This window comes from Uranotaenia lowii, chromosome 3 (genome assembly GCF_029784155.1).
Source record: "Uranotaenia lowii strain MFRU-FL chromosome 3, ASM2978415v1, whole genome shotgun sequence".
In the NCBI taxonomy this organism is placed as follows: domain Eukaryota; kingdom Metazoa; phylum Arthropoda; class Insecta; order Diptera; family Culicidae; genus Uranotaenia; species Uranotaenia lowii.
The window spans coordinates 211,768,556-211,790,418 of NC_073693.1; the positions used below are offsets into that span (position 1 = coordinate 211,768,556).

Consider the following 21,863-nt stretch of genomic DNA (forward strand, 5'->3'; position numbering starts at 1 on the left):
GGGCATTTATGTTGGCAAAAAGAATCGAAAAAAAATTAAAGTTTATGTTGGTAACTTATGATGCAGCAAAGCAACATTCGTGTTATTGGAATAGTGTGGAGCGTGAGAATTGTTCAATTTACCGATCTTTTTCGGAATCTCATTCATGAATGAAAATTTAGATGTCTTCAAAATGAGTTTATTCAACTTAATTGAGGGAAAAATTCAGTTGTTTATTATTTCCAACATTCAGCACACGTTTGACATAATGGAAATTTTACGGATTATCGAATAGAATGAAAGTCAATTTATAATACTATTCTGCTACCTACATTGATAATTCTAGTTCGATGCCCCTTTTCCAAAACATGTTGAGGGTTGTTGTTGTTTGTACCGGACCAACTTACTTACTTACCTTATAGTCCCGCGTCGATTCTCCGGCGCATAGGGCCGTGGTAAAAGACCTCCGCTGTTGACGATCCGGAGCCAGCGTCTTCACTTGGCCTCAGTCAAAATACTCGTCGACAGTTCGGATTTCGGCGGCTGGACTACGCTGCCATGAGCTTCTAGGCCTGCCTCTTCTTCGATGCCCATCTGAATTCCAGTCAAGTGCCTCTCTGCAAATCTCGTTTTCATCTCTTCACAGCGTGTGCCCAATCCATCTCCACTTAGGTTTCCGAATCTCGATTTCTAGCGTCTTTCGGCGATTTAGTTCAACGTTTGAGATCCAGTTGCCCGGCCACCAAGCGCGGATAATATTCCGCAGGCAGTGATTCACAAAAACTTGCAGTTTTCGCGTTGTCACCGCATATGTTTCCCAAGTTTCGCACCCGTACAACATTACGGACTTGACGTTTGAGTTGAAGATTCGGATTTTTGTTCGTTGTTGCCGCCGAAATTTCAACACCACCGTTCCGTTAGCGATAATGTTTTTATTATGGTTTAAAGCTAGAAATATGGTTTTCTATTAGGATACAATTTCAAAAGGGAAGCAATTATTACTTACAATATCAGTGGCGACTCGTATACTCGGCGCACAACAATCTAATTTTAGATATCAACGTGGTTGTTACTCTGGTAGAGCAAATCTAGAGTTAGGAATGATGTTTTAAATAAGGTACAAATCATATTTATCTGATGGTAACTTACGATTCGTCTTGCGACTACAATATTGGCAAATAAAGCAAGTGAACGAGGTGATATTGCCAACGTAACCTAACCTATAGAATTAGACAAGATTTTAGGCAAAGTTCACAAATTAGCTGGTTTTTTCCACTTACGATGGTTTTCGATATCTTTGACTTCTCAAGTCCAATCGTTACCACAGGCAATTCACGAGTTTCAAAAAAACTAAACTATAATTGTAGCGAGTAATCACTCCGGCTAATACCACGTTGATTATAATAAAGCGATTTCGATCTCCACCAATCTGACAAACTACTTTTTCGCTTCTCTTCCTATCTTCTACTTCCGCTATTTATTCTTCTCTCTTTTTACCTCCTACACGCTTAGCTTCTAACACTTTATCGATGATTAAATCCGTGGCAACATCCTCCGCCCCGTAAAGATGCTCCGGATCAGCAGCTTTACCCGATTCTCTCACGTCCACGATTGCCAGCTTCGCCACCGGTCTTTTCATGATTCCCATGTTTCCAGTTTGAACATAGGCCTGACGCGTTCTTCCATCTTTCCCTGGAACTGTACGTACAACCTTGCCACGGATCCAACGGTTACGAATACCATCATCAGCTATGAATACCAGGTCACCGATTACTATAGGCTTCACGTCATCGTACCATTTCGTCCTTCGATTGAGTGTTGGGAGATATTCTTTCACCCATCTTTGCCAGAACGTATCTAGCAGCTTCTGACACTGATTCCACCCGCTGGTCAATGCTTCTCGTTCGCTGGTTGGACGCTTTTCTGGTTGTTTAGCACCATGGGAATTAAGCAGCAAAAAATGGTTGGGTGTCAAAGATTCCTGGTCAGCTGTTTCCAAGGGGAGGTGTGTCAACGGCCTGGAGTTGACGATGGATTCCGCTTCACAAAGAACAGTGACAAAGACTTCGTCTGTCGGAGAACGAGATTCATGTAAAGCATTCATTGCCACCTTCACCGTGCGCACCATCCTCTCCCACGCACCGCCCATGTGCGGAGAGGAAGGGGGATTGAAGAGCCATTCGGTTTCCGCGTTCGTGAACGTCGAAGCTAACCCTTCATTCAGCATCTTTATTTCGTTCCGGAGCTCGCGACTCGCGCCGACAAAGTTCGTGCCATTGTCACTGAACACCTTCAGTGGGGGTCCACGGCGTGCGATGAATCGGCGTATAGCAAGCTTACAGGCTTCAGTTGACAATGACGTGACCGCTTCCAGGTGCACCGCTCTCACCACCAGGCAGGTGAATAAGGCCACCCACCTCTTGACGTTGGATCGCCCAATCTTGATCGAATATGGACCGAAGTAATCGATGCCTACTACGGAAAACGGCCTTCCTCCCGGTGTCACTCGTTCTTCCGGAAGAGGCGCCATTCGTGGCGCCTCCGGTTTCGCCTTGTACACCTTACACAACAGCATCCTTTCGCCACCCGACGTACAACGGCTCTGAGTTCGGAAATGTAGAACTTTTGCCGCAACTCGTTCACAACGGTCTCACCGTAACTATGCGCATATTTTCTGTGATACCAATCTACTAGCAACTCCGTCACACGATGACCTTTGGGCAAAATGATAGGGTACTTGGCATCATACGCAGCAAACGGCGAATACTCGGTTCTGCTCTGCATTCTTATAATTCCCGTTTCGTCTACAAACGGCGACAGCTTACGAAGAGGACTGGTTTTCTCCAGTTTGCAGCTTAAGTTTTTGGGATCCGACTTGAGTTTTTCCAATATGATGATTTCATCCGGGTACGCCTCACTTTGAGCAAGACGCCATAGAGCTCTTTCAGCGTACTCGAAGTCAATCTGTCTCAGTTCGCCTACCGTAGTTGCTTTTTTCACCTGGCCAGTTTTTCTAACGTGATTCCTCCAACTGAACATGAACGACACGGTTCGCAAAAGACGTTCCCACTTGGAAAACTTTCCTAAATCGTACAGCTGGTCCTTCACTTCTCGATGCACATGTATCGGTCGCAGTTCCTCGACGATCTCAACTGGCTTAACCACCTTCTGTGGCCATTCCGCTTCAGCAAGGTACAGGAACTCTGGCCCGATGAACCATCTGCTATCCGATTTCAAACAGGGACCTTTTCCCCATTTTGTCGCCTCGTCCGCTACGTTTTCTTTGGTAGGGACCCAGCGCCACTCATCAACGTTGGTCAGTTCTTGGATTTCACCCACTCGAAACGCCACGTACGGCCGGTACTTCATGGCATCCGACTTGATCCATGACAATACCGTGCTGGAATCGCTCCAGAAGAACTTTTTCTTGATTGGAATAGAGTGTCCTTGGGCAATTGATTTTGACATTCGGCTACCGATTACTGCTGCTTCTAGCTCTAAGCGGGGCATTGATAACGGCTTCAATGGAGCCACTCTGGCTTTGGAAGACACTAAAATACATCGAGGCTGTCCACAGTCAACTATCCGGAAGTATGCCACAGCTGAATATGCGTTCTCTCCTGCATCAACAAATACGTGCATTTGCAACGTTTGATAACTATCTTTCGCATAATGGGGAAAGTAGCAACGTGGGATTCTCACTACATCCATCTCTCGGAACACATCTAACCATCTCGTCCATAGTGATTCGATCTCCGGTGGAACTGGATCATCCCAGCCCACAGAGTTTCTCCACAACGTTTGGATCAACACCTTGGCCTGTATCAACAAATGCGCAAGTAAGCCTAAAGGGTCAAACAGACTCATGACGAATTTCAATATCATTCTTTTCGAAAGAATTAATTTTCCGACAATCAATTGTTGCAAATCATCCCGTAGCAGAACTCTGTAGCCGAACTGATCGCTGTCTGGGTACCAAGTCATACCAAGTACGCGTTCGCTTTGGTACACTGTATTGTCGCTAAATTGCTTCGGTTCCGTAACACATTCTTGTCCGAGTTGAGAGAGAACTTGACTCGAATTCGATAGAAAATTCCTTAACTCCATACCTGCTGACGAGTGTATCATACGAACCGTTTGGGTAAGTTCAACGACTTCTTCCAGGGTGTCCCTGCTATCCGCATAGTCGTCCACATAGTGGCCCTCGATTATGGCCTCGACTGCTTCTGGATACTGCTCCTCCCATCGTTTAGCGTTCCAATTCTTTATGTGCTGTGCCGAGCAGGGTGAGCACGTAGCACCGAACGTGGCCACGTCCATCACGTACACTTCCGGTTGCGAATTCGGTTCCTCGGACCACAAAAATCTCTGCGCTTGCTGATCTTCCCGTCGAATTTTCACCTGGTGGTACATTTCTCGAATGTCCCCAGTAACGCACACTTGTCTTTGCCGGAAACGGTACAAAACAGTCGGCAACGCAGTTAACATGTCCGGACCTTTCAGGAGCATATCATTCAGACAAACGTTTCCGGATTTCGCTGCCGCATCCCAGACGATGCGTAGTTTCCCAGGCTTCTTTGGGTTGGTGACCACGCTAATCGGAAGATACCATGTTCTGTAGGGGTCTGACTCATTTAACTCCTGTTCGCTAGCTTTATGAGCGTACCCTTTGGCCAGGTAGTCTTGTATCTGCTTATTCACCTTCACACGTAACTCGGGATCCTTACCCAATTTTCGCTGTAGGCATTGATTCCGCCTTTCTGCCATACTACGGCTCGGGGGAAAGCTAAACTTATCGTAGCGCCAGAGTAGGCCCGTTTCGTAATGCCCGTCTTCACGAAAACGAGTGGTTCTGTTCAAAATATCCACCGCCCGTCGATCGTTTCCTGATTGCGCGACTGGGGTCGCCGAGATGCCCAGGCGTTCAACAGCGAAAAATCCTTTCACGAGATCGTGCAAATTGGGCTGATTTTTATCCTCTGGACACTCAGAGATGTGCAAAGACGGAGAAACCTTCAGTACTTGTGAACACTTGCTGGAACCACTAACGTTGCCACAAATCGTCCATCCTATTCTGGATTTCAACGCCACCGGCTCGTGTGCTTGACCTTCACGTCTGTTTACTGGAACTGCAGCCTTGAAATTGTCCAGTCCAATCAATATTTTCGGGATTGCGTCCTGGTAACTGTCCACTGGCAGTTTTCCCAAATAGGGATATCGTCGAGCCAAATAATCATAGCAAAGCGATTGCACCGGAAGGTCGAGTTTTTCAACCGTGCGTACGCCTTGAAGTGGTACACGCTTTTCACTGCGCAATCCAGAAATCTCGAGATTCACCTTTTTTGAGCTGTTTTCACGTCGAGTCACGTTCGCTGTCCAGATCATACAGAGCGGAAGGTGAACACCATTAACACCCAGCTGATCCGCCACGGATTGTTCCAAAAGCGTTGTCGACGAACCATCGTCGAGGAAGGCGAATGTATGCAGTTTGGCTGTTCCGTTGTACAAAATAACCGGCACAATTCGAAATAATGTAGCCGATTTCATCTGCTGATGAAATGCAATCGTCGCTGAAGAGCTCTCCTTCGGTTGACCTGGGTGTAGTAGGGTATGGTGTTCCTGATCGCAACCAGCGATCTCACACCTGCGCTTCGATTTGCAAATCCACTTCCCATGTGGAATCAGGCACTTGTGGCACAACTTGTGCTCAGACACTAGCTTCCAACGATCGGGGACTGTTAACGATTTATAGTCCAGGCAGTCTCGAATTCGATGCGTAGTACTACGGCAGACAAAACACGGTTTTGATTCGTTCTGCAGCCGAGGTTGTTCCTTTTTGGTGAAACGATCACTACGTGCCTCCTGTGGTTGAACATGAGTGTGAATGAAGGCCGTGTCTCGATCTTTCTTTTCCGGTTTCGTTGATCTATTCGATGGAGCTTCATACGTGAACGTAACATCGTTGGCAGCTGAGACAAGAACCGAAATGTAGTCGCAAAAAACTTCCAAGTCCACTTTGTCCATTCTTCTCATGTGCAAAGACCAGTCAAGACGATAATTTGCTGGAAGTTTTTGCACAAGCTCGTGCATCAGGCTGGGGTTGGTCAGATGTGACCGTAGATTCGCAGACCTCATATGGCCCACCAGGTTCTGAACCGCAACACCAAAATTGATGAGTGTCTCAAGCCGGTCGGGTTTAGGTGCGGGCGTGCTTCTGACTTTCTGCAGCAAAGCTTGTACTAGTCGTTCCGGGTTTCCAAATAAATTCTCCAACATTGACATCACCAGTGGAACCGACGCAGGTTCGTATAAATTACTCCGAACCGCGTCGAGTGCGCTTCCCTTGAGCGACTTCTGCAATCGCAGCAGATTCTCCGAATCCGAAAAGCCACAAACACTGGTTGAGTTCCGATAGCTGGAAATAAACTGTGACCAATCCTCGGGATTGCCATTGAAAACTGGTAACTCCTTATAGCCCACTTGCCTGGCCGCTAGCTGACGTTGGAATCGATTCCAGTTCCCGTCGTGTTCTCTTGCTCCTTGGTCGTAATTCGTCGGATGCTGATATCTCGGTTGATATTCCATCGGTTGATTGTGAGCCATCGACGTAATCGGATGGGCAACAGGGAATGGCACGGCATTCACTGGCGGGGGCACTGGTTCCCATTGTTGATTGTAGCCGGCGGGAATGTTCGGTTGTTTGACTTTGGTCCCAATGGTTGGCAAACTCGAAACTATCGGAGCTCCCGTACAATATGACACCATGGGAAAAGCCGGGTAATTGTTTCCCGTTACAATTGGTTGGTGGAGTGTGGATGTCATTTGTGGGACAAAAGAATTTGGTGGCAAAAACTGTAAATATGCAGGGAACTGCAAAGCTTCGGCACTACCGGGGTTCACTTGCGTCGTCGGCAACATACCTGGCCTATTCTTCTTCATTGCTCCAGTGTAGACGGCGTTGTTCGTTGAAGTGACTGCTGGCAGCTGGGTCCCAGCTTGTTTACCAATACCTGCATTGATGCCAGATGGTGCTTGGGTTGTTTCTGCCACTGCCGTACCCATCTGCAGAACCGGATTTTGGTATAACCACTGCTGTACCTTACTGTCGGTGCTTTTCAAACTTCTCCTACTCCGAACACTCACATCGCCGTCTTCAGCTAAAGCTTCTTGTGCCAGCAAAGCGTATTTTTTGGCGACGTTATTTAGCTGCACTTTTTCCTTTTCGTCCAGAATTTGCATTTGCACGTCCTTTTCCTCGTCCAACTTTCTCATCCGAAGAGTGAGTCGTGAAGCTGATGACATCCCGGACTTGCTTGAACGAGATGACGTTCCTTTTTTAGCTGCAGCGCTACAATCCGCGCATGTCCATGGATGATCTTTGATTGACGAATCCACTCCGACACACGAAAAATGGCCCCACCTGGAACACACATCACAGGCCACCATGGTCTGCTCGTCGTCAGGTTTTGAGCACATCATGCAGTTATGATGCGTCTCATCATTTCCATCAACGTTTGCGATTCGGTTGCAGGACATTTTGCTCCTCCCGAATCCGGATGTTGATATTCTTTAAAGTTTGTTGCCGCCGAAATTTCAACACCACCGTTCCGTTAGCGATAATGTTTTTATTATGGTTTAAAGCTAGAAATATGGTTTTCTATTAGGATACAATTTCAAAAGGGAAGCAATTATTACTTACAATATCAGTGGCGACTCGTATACTCGGCGCACAACAATCTAATTTTAGATATCAACGTGGTTGTTACTCTGGTAGAGCAAATCTAGAGTTAGGAATGATGTTTTAAATAAGGTACAAATCATATTTATCTGATGGTAACTTACGATTCGTCTTGCGACTACAATATTGGCAAATAAAGCAAGTGAACGAGGTGATATTGCCAACGTAACCTAACCTATAGAATTAGACAAGATTTTAGGCAAAGTTCACAAATTAGCTGGTTTTTTCCACTTACGATGGTTTTCGATATCTTTGACTTCTCAAGTCCAATCGTTACCACAGGCAATTCACGAGTTTCAAAAAAACTAAACTATAATTGTAGCGAGTAATCACTCCGGCTAATACCACGTTGATTATAATAAAGCGATTTCGATCTCCACCAATCTGACAAACTACTTTTTCGCTTCTCTTCCTATCTTCTACTTCCGCTATTTATTCTTCTCTCTTTTTACCTCCTACACGCTTAGCTTCTAACACTTTATCGATGATTAAATCCGTGGCAACATTCGTAGAGAATCTGGCGTGAGCGCCAGATGTTTCGGAGACTATAAATTTGCCGAAATGCCAACTTAGATTAAAATTAAAATAAGATTTTCGCGGCGATCAAAATAAGATAACACGAGACTAACAAACGCAAATCGGGCTTTTCTGATCCGGGTTTCGATGTCTGTCTTGGTACCACTCGCCTGATTATCTGGCTGCCAGACTGGAAGCACTCCACTTTTTGAACCTGTTGCCAGCTACTGCGAAATTGGAACGATTTCCTGTGTTGATTTCCATTGACTTGGTGTTTCCGACGTTGGCTTTAAGACCTGCTGCTTTGGAGCTTTCGGCGAGGTCGTTGAGTTTGCTCTGCATGTCTTGTTGTCTGTGGGTGAGCAAAACAATATCGTCTGCCAGGTCAAGATCGTTCAGCTGCTCCATTGTCGAAAGATTCCACGGCAAGCGGTTATCGGGATTGGATCTGACAAGACACCGTCGTGCAAGACCTTGCCCGAAAATGCCTTGTCATGCGCTTCGATGAGATAGACTAGTTTCTTTGGGACTCCTCGTCGTCTAAGAGCGGCCCAGATGTTTTCGGGGTTGAGTCGTTGAAATGCTCTAACGAAATCAGTATCAGTATACCAGATGTCATCAAAAGACTGCTGACAAGGCAGGGTCAGCTTTCAACATTTCAGCAGGAATGCAATCGATACTAGGCGCTTTGATTAATTTCATGTCTTTAATTGCCGCTTTTATTTAAGCCAGCGAAGGCGCTTCCGAGTTTACGACATTAATGCGACTTATCCTTGGCACTTGAAGCTGCGGGTTTTGTTGGCAGGTTTTGTTAGCGATTTGTGACTCGGAAGAGTTGTTCAAAATGCTCAGTATAACGTTTTAGCTGATCTGTTCGATCTGTCAACAGTTTTGACCTTCTCGGTCTTTCAACGGCATTCTTGCATTAGTCCTTGCTCACTGTGGCGGCGAATAATGTCAAAAAGTATTCGGATATCTCCAATAGCGGCGGCTCTTTCTCTCTCTATTAGGCTTGGCAGTTGGTCCAGGCTCTCTTGTCGCGTCTACAACAAGCTCGTTCAACTGCCTTTTCCAGCTCCACATATCGTAAGCGAGCGGCTGCTTTGGCTGATCCGGTACATGCCGGGTCAATTCCGACTTTCGCCTTTCTCCGATCATTGCCCATCCTCCAGGTTTCATATGACATCCATTCACTTATTTTTTCCACTCACTCTACCATGGATCGACGTAATAAAGATATAAATCGGATGTAAAAATCTTCTACAACAATTTTGAGTTTTTTTTATTTACCGCATCCTACAAAAAAATGTCGAGCTGATTAACTCTCGAGGAATTACAAACTTGTTGTTATAACTTGCAAACTTGAGAACTTTGACATTTTTTTCCTTAAATCATCTAATTTCGTCTTCTACAACTTAGCATACTAGGAACGAGGCTCATATGATATAATCCTTGTTTTCTGTACCTTATACCCATACCGTATACCCAATTCACGTGGAGTAAAATGCTTGAAATCATGGAATTTTTCAAGATATGTCCTTAAATTACAGGTTCAATAGCCCAGAGAATGGGCCACCTTTGTGGCCTGGACATTTTGGACACGTTTTGGACAGCTGAGCCTCAAAGCTTCGGACCTGGGCTTGAAATTTGGTTTCCGAATCGGTCTTGAGGTTTAGCTTCGAGGGTAGGCTTGAGACTTGGACTTCTGACCTAGGCTTGGAGCTCGAGCTTGAGATTTGGGCTGGAGGCTCGAGCATGGGCTTGTTTCTTTGATTTTTCCTAGGTTCCGGCAGTTTGTCCCGAAGCCTAGCAACATGTGGTCGGAGTCTGATCTCGCTGATTGATTGCAGAACACGTTATTGTCGGACCTGTGATTGCGCCATACACTGACAACACTACGCCCGCGTTACGATCGACGGATGATGCTAGATCTGGTCCCCGGCTTTCGGCGTGTATGCTAGTTTCCCTCGTGTCGTGACCGATGTGTATTGTCGAACCTGATAACCGGAAGAGTGTTGATTACCCAGCAGTGGTTCTCAAGTAGTGGAGGAACCCCCGCCGATTTGGTGTGCTGTGTGTTGTGGCCTTGGATCGCACCGATAAATATGTTTTTCACAGTGCAAATTTGGGAAACAATTGATTCTCTCAGCGGTAGTCTACTTGTGGTAGCGGGAGACCCGCCGAGCTAACTTGAACGGATGATACCCGACTTTCAGGCCACTTGATCCACTTTTCACACGCGGTTATGATACTTTTCAAAACAGGCAATATGTGCGTTCGATCACCAGGACAGCCACTACAACTCTCACTGATCTTACCCGCCTAACGCAGCTAACGATCCCTATGATCTTCTCTTCTTCTGGCTTCTTCTCTCAGATCTCCCCGGATGTCGAATTCACTTGCGAAATGCAAACTCGATGATGCGATCCAGCTTATCGTTTCGCAAAGTTTAGACGAAGTAGGGATCGGCCTATCCGATTAATAGTTCGGTTTTTGGAAAGGTCGCAGTGCGTTGGATGCCATTCGAAGTGTCATCTAAGGGCAGACGAAGCCAGACTGAAGAAGAGGAGAGGAGACCGGTTTTGCGCAGTGGTCACCCTTGTTGTGAAGAACGCTTTCAACAGTGTCAGTTGGGCAGCGATTGCGTCGTCGCTCATCCATATGAGGATTTCGGCATATATCTGTAGGATGGTGGAGTGTTACTTCCGTAACCGCCAACTACAGTATATGACCAGCGAGGGACTGGAAACAATGAGTGTCTTGGGTCTTGGGTTCCATAAGTATCGATAATTGGCCCGGTATTGTGGACCATTGTCTACGACGAACTGCTGAGACTGCGTCTCCCCACGGGAGTGAGACTTGTGGGATTCGCCAACGACGTGGTTCTCCTGGCATCGGGCCCGTTAACCGGAGAAGTCCAGCTACTCGCCACAGTAGCGATTAAGAAGGTGGAAAATTGGATGCGCTCCAAGAGCTTGCGTCTGGCTCACCACAAGTCCGAGATGATGCTGATCACCAACCTGATTTCAGCACAATCAAGGACGATTGCAGCTGGACCGTGCGCAATCGAATCCACGCGTGCGATCAAGTACCTAGGGTGATGATCGACGACCGGCTGAGCTTTATGGCCCACGTCGACGACGCCTGTAAAAGAGCGGCAATGGCGACAGAAGCCCTCTCACGGGCCATGTCGAATAATTCGGCGATCCGCTGCAGCCGAAAGAGGGTCCTGGCAAATGTGACCTGTTCCGTTTTGCGGAACGGAGCGGCAGCCCTGAGCAGGCAGTGTAACCTGCAAAAGCTCTGCAGTGTGCAGTGGCCGATGAACCTGCGAGTAATCAGCGCATACCGGACGGTGTCCTCGGTAGCTGCTGATGTTGTGGCGGGAGTCATGCCCGCCACGGTATTGCTAGAAGAAGATATCTTCTGCTACAAGCACAGGCACATGCCCGATGTACGGAAACATGCCAGAGAGGCCTCGATGTCCAACTGACAGCACCAGTGGGACAGGTCGGAACGTGGCCGGTGGACCCACCGTTTGATCCCTAACGTCGGATCCTGGATGGACCGGAGGCATGGAGAGGTGGATTTCTGCATGACACAGTTCTTGACTGGTCACGGATGCTTCATGCAGTACCACCATCGGTTTGGACACCTGGCTTCGCCATTCTGCCCAACCTACGGTGACACAGTAGAGACACCAGAGCACGTAGTGTTCAACTGTCCGAGCTTCGAAGGGGTACGCGCTATCATGCCTGCCGCCTGCGGACCAGACACGACCGCCGACAACATCGTGCGGAGGATGTGTGAGGATGCCAATACTTGGCGCATGGTCAGCGATGGGTTCACCCGGATCATGACTGCCCTGCAGAGGAGTTGGAACCAGCACCAGTCCGCTACCGGTGTGGGGTGACTCCTTCATCGGGGGGTATCTGAGTAGTGTGCGTCCGATCCTGGCAGTAAAGCATACAAAGATTAGACTCTACCTTCTGCGTATGCTGAGCTGCCTGGTACGTTGCGCGTCTTTGTGTCGTTGCGTCCTCCAACGTTACCGTCACGGAGTATCCGAGTCGAACGCGCCCTCTGCGACGGAGGCTGTAGGGATAAGACAAGATCTTCTCCGCAGTCGAACTCGTAGAGGGAAGAGTATTCAGGTTGCGGAGTACTCTCGGGCAGGCTTGGCAAAAGTCATCGTCATGAGGCGTGAAGCTGTGACTGTGAAGCCTCTTGGTCCGTCAAACTCAATTGACTGTTCCTTAACGACCAGTCACTTTGTTTGCCAGTCATTCATTCCCCAGTCATTTGAAGCTAAAATAATAACCTAGTCAAGCAATCGCATTCAAACGACGAAAAAGAAACGCATTTATTATTATTGTTGCTCCTGCCAGCAAGCCGAAGACGACCGAAGAGGAACAAGAAAAGCATTTATTATCATTGTTGCTTCTGCCAGCAAGCCCGTTTTCGGTTTTTTAATTCTATTGTTGCTCTCTGCCAGCAAGTCGTTCAATTAGTTGTACCTGCCGTCAGCAGCCGATCGAAGTGTGAAGAGATTTGCCAGTCACTCTCAGGAGAAATTTTGACCTCGTGTAGGAGCTTCGCCAGTCGATGATGGAGAAATGTTGATTGTTGTCGTGCTTTATCCGTCATGCGAGTAGTGAGGCTCCGTCAATTGAGAACAGTGCCAGTCGTTTGATGAAACAAAACTAGTCGGGTCAAGCGTGACGGGCGAAATTTACCATCACTGCTCTCGGGTAGAGTGGTCTTACGTCGCCGTCGGATGAGCAACTCCAGTCGGGTAGGATGACATCACCGTAGGGATTCATCTGAGTCGCAAGTGTTAAAGACCCGTACGTGTGCTGTGACAGGCACACGGCGGGCATAAAGCCTAGGGTTTCCAGCCAAAAGCGAGGAGGAAGACCGGATCACGGTCGGAGTAGAATGTCCTTTCGGCGGGGGGCATTCGGGTAGTGTGCGCCCGATCCTAGCAGTAAAGCATACAAAGATAAGACTCTACCTTCTCCGTATACCGAGCTGTTAGGAACGTCGCGAACGTTGTGTAGGATACCTCCACCGCCGCGGAGTATCTGAGTAGAACGCGCTCCCTACGAGGGAAGCTGCGTGGATAAGACTTGACCCTTCTTCGCAGTCGAACTCGTAGGGGAAGAGTATTTACGCCGCGAAATACTCTCGGGTAGAGTGACTTCACGACGTCGGCGGGTGAATCACTCGAGTCGGTGTAGAGATCTCGAGTCGTTAGAGGAGAGGTCATTGGTCTCTTGCAGTGGTCTTGAACAGAGGCAGAACGCATGATAGTCGTGCAAACCAAGCGAATCTCGAGTTACGAGTAAAGGCCGGACCTCGAGTCGTCAGAGGAGAGGTCCTTAGTCTTAAATCGTAACAAGAGGCAGGGTATATTTATATGCTGGAGTTTTGACTTGAAATTGTGTTAGCCAATGAACGCTTGAGTGCGAACTTGGTCAACCATTACGGGTACAGCCTTCGATGCAGGTCTGGATGGGTATTATGACCAGAGGCCCCAGGTGGACTTTTTGGCGTAGGGGTACTTAGTATCATGAGTCAAACAATTGCACCCAGAGTAGCAGGAGAATGATACGGTCAAAATTTGGTCAATATCAACTTGACGTATTTCTTTCAATTTTGCATTTAAGAAACCTGAACACTCCTCATTTTGAAGGTGTGTGTGTGTAGAATGTTGCTCCTATTTTGATTTTGGAATTCACTCTTCAGTTGTCAAAATGCCGTCCAAGGAAGAAGAGCAGCGTATTAAAATTTTGCTGCTCACGCATCGCGAAAATCCGAGCTACTCGCACGCAAAGCTGGCAAAATCGCTAAAAGTTGCCAAATTAACCATTATAAATGTAACTAAAGTGTTTGGGGAACGTTTGTCGACAGCCAGGAAGTCTGGATCAGGGGGAAATCGAAAACCGGAAGCCGCTGAGACGACAAAGAGAGTTGCCGGTAGTTTCAAGCAAAACCCTAAGCTCTCTCTCCGAAATGCCGCAAATAAGCTGGGTGAATCGTCTACAACCGTGCATCGAGCCAAAAAACGAGCCGGACTATCGACTTACAAGAAGGTAGTGATTTCAAATCGCGATAATAAACAAAATACGACGGCCAAAGCGCGATCCCGGAGGCTGTACACGACGATGCTGACGAAGTTTGACTGCGTGGTAATGGACGACGAAACCTACGTCAAAGCCGACTACAAGCAGCTTCCGGGACAGGAGTTTTATACGGCAAAAGGAAGGGGAAAGGTAGCAGATATTTTCAAGCACATGAAACTGTCAAGGTTCACAAAGAAATATCTGGTTTGGCAAGCCATCTGTACCTGTGGCTTGAAAAGCAGCATTTTCATAGCTTCCGTGACTGTCAGCCAAGAAATTTACGTGAAAGAGTGTTTGAATAAACGTCTGCTGCCTTTCCTGAAGAAACACGGTTGTTCCGTACTGTTATGGCCGGATTTGGCTTCTTGCCATAACGGTAAAAAGGCCATGGAGTGGTACGCCGCCAACAACGTGCAGGTGGTTCCCAAGGACTAGAACCCTCCCAACACGCCAGAGCTCCGCCCAATTGAGAAATACTGGGCTATTGTCTAGCGGAACCTAAAGAAGACCAAAAAAACTGCTAAGGACGAGCAGTAGTTCACGGCAAACTGGCTTTCTGCGGCGAAGAAGGTGGACAAGGTGGCTGTACAAAATCTGATGGCAGGGGTTAAGCTTAAGGCCCGGCAATTCGGATTTGGAAAAACGGAAGCCTAACTGAATATTTTTCATGAATTTCATACTAATTAAACTTGAAAAAAGGATTTAATTTGATTTTTTAAATAAACGATTTCACCGATTTACACGCGTTTTCCCTTGATCAAATTTTGATCGTATCAGCCTTTACTAGGGGGCGTGGCTTGGAATGCAATCCGTAAAAAGGATTTACCACCTGGGTGATAAACTAATAACAAAAAAGACGAGGTAGGGAATGGAAAATAGAGTGACCACGGACTCAGCTTCACGTCCATGCATTTCTCCCGGGCACGGAAGCATCACGTAACCGGTCCGGATGGGGTGTATTACATGGCATCGCGCTCTGTAATATCAAGCGCCTTCCTATCAGACAACACAATTTATTCTACAATGTACCTGACTATGAAGAAACAAAATGAGCCTATACAAATGAATAATAATTCAAATTTAAACTAATAAATATACTCTGGAACAGGTTCGAATACCGAAATCAACAACAAACTAAATATGTATTGTTACCACGATCGGTAACAATAAATGGCAGTTGATTTTAGATTTTCGATGTTGAGAATACTTTTTATAAACATAGATGTCAAATAAGTACAAGTTGTGAAGGGTCATACGAAATAAACGTTTAATTTGCAACCTACACCTAGGACTAAGCTCGTCTACGAAAATCAATCGAAAGAACATCCATAGGTACCTACCTTCAATAACCCCCCACATGATTGCCAAGCAAATTGCACATAAGAACGGTTTTCCGATGAAATTCACGTCCAATTAATGCCAAACCTTTCGCTTTCGATTATTTCCAGGACACCACGCCATTCGTACGGGTACCATTAGGCTCGGGCCGGTTTGTTATGGTTCCGCTGATGTTCCGCCCAGAGCCCAGTGTGAGTGAGTAGCATCGGGTGCCCTAATCGAGACGTGTCGCCGTTTGCCTCAACCAACCCTGGCCAAGTGTGGGTGGTCCGGGTGAGGAGGAACAGGAGAGGGGGCAGCAAACAGGTGGAGGATTCGTTCGTTGGCAATTGTTTCCGGAAAACGTGAAAATGTTTACCAAAACCAATCGCGACATTCGTTTCTCAAGTGTAGCCAACGGCGAGGACAATGATAACGACGACAGCAGCAGCGAGTATCAATTTTCAAAATGTGAAACCAAACTGAAAAAATACAAAGTGACGAAACCGAAAGTTGCGAATACTAGTGGTTGGCCAACGTCCTGGCCTTTCCGGGTGACCATTATCAACATCATCAACTTCACAGGTGAAAGCAATCGAGTGAACACTACCAGTGCTAGTGCAAACTGTTACCGATACTTACTCTAACGATTGCTCTATAATCGGAGAAGTATAGTCAGTCGTAGTCTTGTTTGATGTGCTTGTGTACATAGTGTAAAGGTGAAGCATATGATTTGTGTAGCAATTCCTAAGAGCATAAGCGATGAAGAAAATAACGAAATAGTACGTAAGCTCTATAGCTACTATCTACTAGTGCTTCTCTATTGTCGAATATACCATATATCAGCAAAAGGAAAAGTGGATGGAGAAGTGAGAAGATAAAAATATACATATATGAAGAAAAAAAAAACGATAACCATAGTCGGTTACAGATTTAGCGAACACAATTTGCTTACGTACACGCACTAAGTGATAAGATAACCAAGCGTTGGGATACGCTAGATATCGTATTTCCACACCTAACTAGGATATTACCAAAATGGCCGATATGCCCGATTTATCTCATCTGACACAGGAGGAACGTGCGATCATTGAAAATGTTATGCTACGACATCGACAGGAGGAGGAGCAGGAGAATGAGATTATGCGGTAAGTGTCGATACGGAAACTTTAACAGGGTTAACAGTTTAGTTAACCGTAAGTAGAGGTTAAGCGTAATGTCGTTGTGGCTGGCAGCTCCATTCGTGATACCTGCTGCTGCGTTCGGCTCGTGACCGGACGCTATCGTTCAATAGAATCGGAAATGATTTAGCCGACTTTGCCGATTCTAAGGAAAATTGTAGGTTATATTATTTTATGAGTTGAATAAAATTCAATTGCATGAACCTTGAAGCATTTTTTTCAAACTTATTTAATGTTTTATGTCTTAATTAAATTTGAAATTTTAGAATGGTTTGAATCAATCAAATACGAGGATGAATAAATGAATGAATGGTTATTTTTTTTCGTTTATTTTCCTTTTTCCCGGTATCTTCACAAAAAAGGCACCGTAAACTGGGGGAACTATGATCACTTTTTTCATTCATTTTTGAATATTTTGGAAGGGTTTGCTTTTTCGTAATCTTCTAATCTAATATATAAAGATGAGTTGGACTATAATGTTGGTTTGTTTGTATGCACCTTATACAAATCCACACCGCTGAACCGATCAGCCTGAAATTTGGTACAGAGATGTAGTTGTACCAGGGTAAGGTTTTAGTAATGGTTCTGAGCCCCTCCCACCTAAGAAAAGGGACCCTCCCATATAACTTTCGTTTTTATTTCCACAAATCAAAAGTCATGGCACCCATTTTGTCAACCGACTGTTTTCCCCTTGGCGGTTATTTTCACCATCACCATATGGGTCGGGCATTAGAAACGACCGTCCAGAGTTGCGTGTACTGGAAAGCAAATCAAAGCTTGCTGGGCAAAGATTTGAAAGGGGAAATTTTGGCGGGTGTTTTTTGTACATTCAACTGCTAAAAGCACGTGGTACTGGTACGAGATTCTTTGATGCAATAATGAGCTCACATTTTGGATTGAAAAAAAAAACAACTAGCCTGTTAAGTATTTATTGACTAGAATTATAGTGGTTTTCAAAGTGGTGGGGGCTTCGAGAGTCTCAGAATGAGGGTAGACTTAATAGCGGCACGTTATCCAAACATATGGAAAAATTGTGCCTAACAAGAATATACAATGAACTGCATAGTGACTGTACAGTAGAGTGCCCCAAATGACCCGACTTTTGAAAAAGTTATGCGCTGCAGGCTAAAATTGATCCTAGGCCTAGTACAAGATCTCATGCCAAATTTGGGCCAGATCGGATCACGGGAAGGGGTCGCTCAACGAGCCTGAAGTTTGTATGGGATTTTGAGACATTTTGTTCGGGAGAAACATGAAAAACCAGGTTTTCATCAATAACTTTGGTTCCCGTCGGCCGATTTCTTTCAAAAACGGGTTTTCTTAAAGCCTAAATTATGAAAAACATTTCATCCGAAGACTGCATATCGATAAGAGTTAAGACAAAAAAGTTATTGGACTCCCAAAATGGGCTAACTTTTTTTACGGTGGTATTCATCACTGCTAATGAGGCGTCAATAAGTTCGACCGCCCCGACTCATTTACTGTGATGAATACCATCCTTAAAAAAGTTAGCCCATTTTGGAAGCCTAATAACTTTTTTGTCTTAACTCTTATCGATATGCAGTCTTCGGATGAAATGTTTTTCATAATTTAGGCTTTAAGAAAACCCGTTTTTGAAAGAAATCGGCCGACGGGAACCAAAGTTATTGATGAAAAACTGGTTTTTCATGTTTCTCCCGAACAAAATGTCTCAAAATCCCATACAAACTTCAGGCTCGTTGAGCGACCCCTTCCCGTGATCCGATCTGGCCCAAATTTGGTATGAGATCTTGTACTAGGCCTAGGATCAATTTTAGTCTGCAGCGCATAACATTTCACAGGTTTTGAATTTCCCATACAAATTTGGGGCAGTCTACTGTACAGTGAATTAACTTCTTCAGCTGAATAACTATTTGGACTGAGTGCTAAAAAACTATTGAACAGATTTTCATAAATTTCAGCTTTTAAGAACAAACAATTTTCAAATTTTTGAATCCCATATAGAGAAAGAAAGGAAAATAAGAGTCAAATTTAAAAGTTGAAGGCTTCGATTTCAACGCTTTAATAGCCGTCGGGGAATTTAAACGGGGGATTTGAAAATTTAAAAGATAATTAAGATTTTTGGTTTTATACATTTCAAATTCATTGGCCAATTTATAATTTCTGAGTTTTTTTTTCGTTATTAATGATTTCAATTCTACCATCCAATTTTGAGAATACTTATTGTAGAACCGTTTGGTGCTGCGATTTCAAACAAATTATATCTAAATTTTTTAACATTGATCACTCTTCACAATAATTAATAGGATGATTGTGCCCAAGAATCGAAACATTGAAAAAAAAACTCAAATAAAACCTTTTTCATATCTAACATCATAATGGTAAATTCGGTTAAGATGATTTGTTTTCGATAACATCAAAAAACTATGAGTGTAACTTTTAACATTTAAGAACAAGTACTCATAAAACCGTGTGAAATTAAAAAGCAAAAAAAGGCAAACATACAATTGAAAACATGGAAAGTGAGTATTTATCATGGTTCAGAAGTCTATTGAGAAATTTCTTAGTAGATATAGGTACTTGAATATAGCATTGTACAGGGAATCATTTTGGAAAGTTAGAGATTTCTTTTAGATTGGGGATGGGAAAAATAAATAACAAATTAATAATTTGAAGATAAAAAATATAAGACGAGATGAAACGAATAAACACAGTGAAAACGAAAACACATTAAATAATCTCATTAAAAACTTCAAAAAGACAAACAAATTTCTTATAAGAATGAATATCAAGCTCACAAAATTTAGAAAATTCAAACGACGCATTTCACTTATATTTTATGTGAACCCGAGCAAGGCCGGGTAAAATCAGCTAGTATATGTATAAAGATGAGTTGGACTATATATGTTTGTATGCACCTTATACAAATCAACTCCGCTTAACCGATCAGCCTGAAATTTGGCACAGTTATGTGTTTGGACCATGGTAAGGTTTTAGTAATAGTTTTGAGCCCCTCCCACCTGAGAAAAGGGACCCTCCCATACAACTTTCGTTTTTATTCACATGAACCAAAAGTCATGGCACCCATTTTGCCAACCGATTTCACCATCACCAAGGGATGGGCATTAGAAACGCAAACGACCATCCAGAGTTCACGTGTACTGGATAGCTAATCAAAGCCTGTTGATGAAAGAAAAATTCTTTGCGAAATTTTTGGCGGGCTTTTTTCTTTCTACTGTTTGTAGCACGGGTCACAAGCACGTGGTTCTTGGATGAAATAAAGAGCCTACATTATGGATGGAAAAATACCACTCGCATGTTACGAATATATTGATGAAAGCAGTGGTTTTCAAAGTGGTGCTTACTGCTTCTGGCGGGTATTGAGAGTCTATAAGTGTCGATAGCAGGCAGCAGTAGAATTTCGCACTCACTTCTTTTCAGCTTCACGTTCCGGATTCCCAGGTAAGTATAATTTCCTTTTCAGGTTCCCACGGTTCAAGGTAAGTGTCGCTCTTCTTCCTTTCTTTCGGTATCACACAACACAGGTAAGTCCAATTAATTAATATTCACTTTATTTCCCGAATAGTTCATACACTTTATTAATGTAACTTTCTTTTAACTTTTACTTCTAAATTTTCTTTTATTTAGCTCTTCAATTTCTTCACCTTTAGCTTAAAATTAAATTTTTATTAAACTGTATTCAAAATATAAACAAACTCCCGCATTGGTGTATCTCGCTGGCCAATCAGAGCAAAGAGGAGATTCGGGCTGTCACCTTCTTCCTTTTATAATCTCTTTGGCGGAAGTGCAGCCCGTTTTACAATATTTTTGCGTTTCTCCTTGATTCGTTGATCGAGCGTTGACGGACGAGGGGTACAATTAATGGTCGAAGAGGTGATATCCACAACTAGATGGCGCGCTATGGTAAACCTTTTCGATGTAACGAACATGCTGGCCCCTTCAGAAATGTTCATTTCTGACAGATTGTCGATGAAACCTTTTCAGCTAGTGGTCTATCCCTCGGATTTGTCGATGAAATAGGGTTGTTTTGATGTCGAACGTCAATAAATCGATGATGTTGCTTGAAACAAGATAAAAACAAACATAGCGTAGACCTGCGAGGATGAAATTAAGCTAATTTGGACTGGTTCTCACCTTTTCCATATTAGAAAATGCCTTGTATGTTCATAATTTCAGGTAGGTTGTGTTGGCTCGTGCTTAGTTGCTGCATTTCATCGGCGAATCAGGAGTTGCGTTGCTGCTTTGCGGAGAAGTTGTTCCAGCGGATGGTGTTTCAATAGGTAGCAAGCAGATTTTTGCCACCGGTCGAGTAAAGATGCTGTTGGATGTGCGAAGTGTTACGACTCTCGTAATTCCGTCTGGTCCGGGATGCAGATCGGTGATTCGAGCCAGCTTCCAGCTCATCGGTGGTGAGTTTTCATCCTTGAGAAGTGCCAGGCAACCCTTTTGGATGATGACGGGCGGCTTGTACCATTTCGAACGTTGCTGGAGGGTTGACACGTACTCAAGTTGCCAGCGCTTCCAAATGTCCTGTAGGAGCTTCTGCGTGCGATGCCAATTGTTGAGCCGATTGTAGGGAATGGAGGACAGGTCTAATTGAGGGACTGCTTTTAAGGCACCACCAACTAAAAAGTGCCCCGGTGTCAGAGGATCGAAGTCAGATGGATCATCGCTTAATGATGATATCGGTCGGGAATTTAAGCAACTCTCAATTTGCGCTAGAAGAGTTTCCATTTCGTCGTACGGCAGAGTGTGATTTCCAATTACACGAAGAAAGTGTTTTTGAGCTGAAGCGATTGCGGCCTCCCATAGACCACCAAAGTGCGAAGCCTTAGGTGGATTAAAGTGCCACCTTATACCGTTGTTGGTGCATTCCTCCGCCAGCGCTTTTTGGTGCTCCTTGCTGCGAACTATTTGCCGTAATTCGTTAGCAGCGCCGACGAAATTGCGACCGTTGTCGCTGTAGATTTCAGAGCACAACCCACGGCGAGAGACGAAGCGCTGTAA

At 44.8% G+C, this 21,863-nt stretch overlaps 2 protein-coding genes across 10 annotated transcripts in view; one reads left to right on the plus strand and one right to left on the minus strand.

The window, feature by feature from the left end:
• Positions 1–21,863, plus strand: part of LOC129755075 (regulating synaptic membrane exocytosis protein 2) — a 209,294-nt gene that overhangs the window by 16,248 nt on the left and 171,183 nt on the right. For all 9 annotated transcript variants that reach the window (XM_055751411.1, XM_055751404.1, XM_055751406.1 and 6 more), the window contains exon 2: positions 15,807–16,823. In XM_055751411.1, coding sequence (XP_055607386.1) covers positions 16,714–16,823 — 110 coding nt within the window. In that variant the 5' untranslated portion in view covers positions 15,807–16,713. The remainder of the gene's footprint in view (positions 1–15,806; positions 16,824–21,863) is intronic.
• LOC129753061 (uncharacterized) lies at positions 1,457–7,515 on the minus strand. Its single transcript, XM_055748858.1, has 2 exons — positions 2,671–7,515; positions 1,457–2,581 (listed from the first exon to the last, which is right to left on the minus strand). Exons 1-2 carry the CDS (start codon positions 7,513–7,515, stop codon positions 1,457–1,459), a joined length of 5,970 nt encoding a protein of 1,989 aa, XP_055604833.1.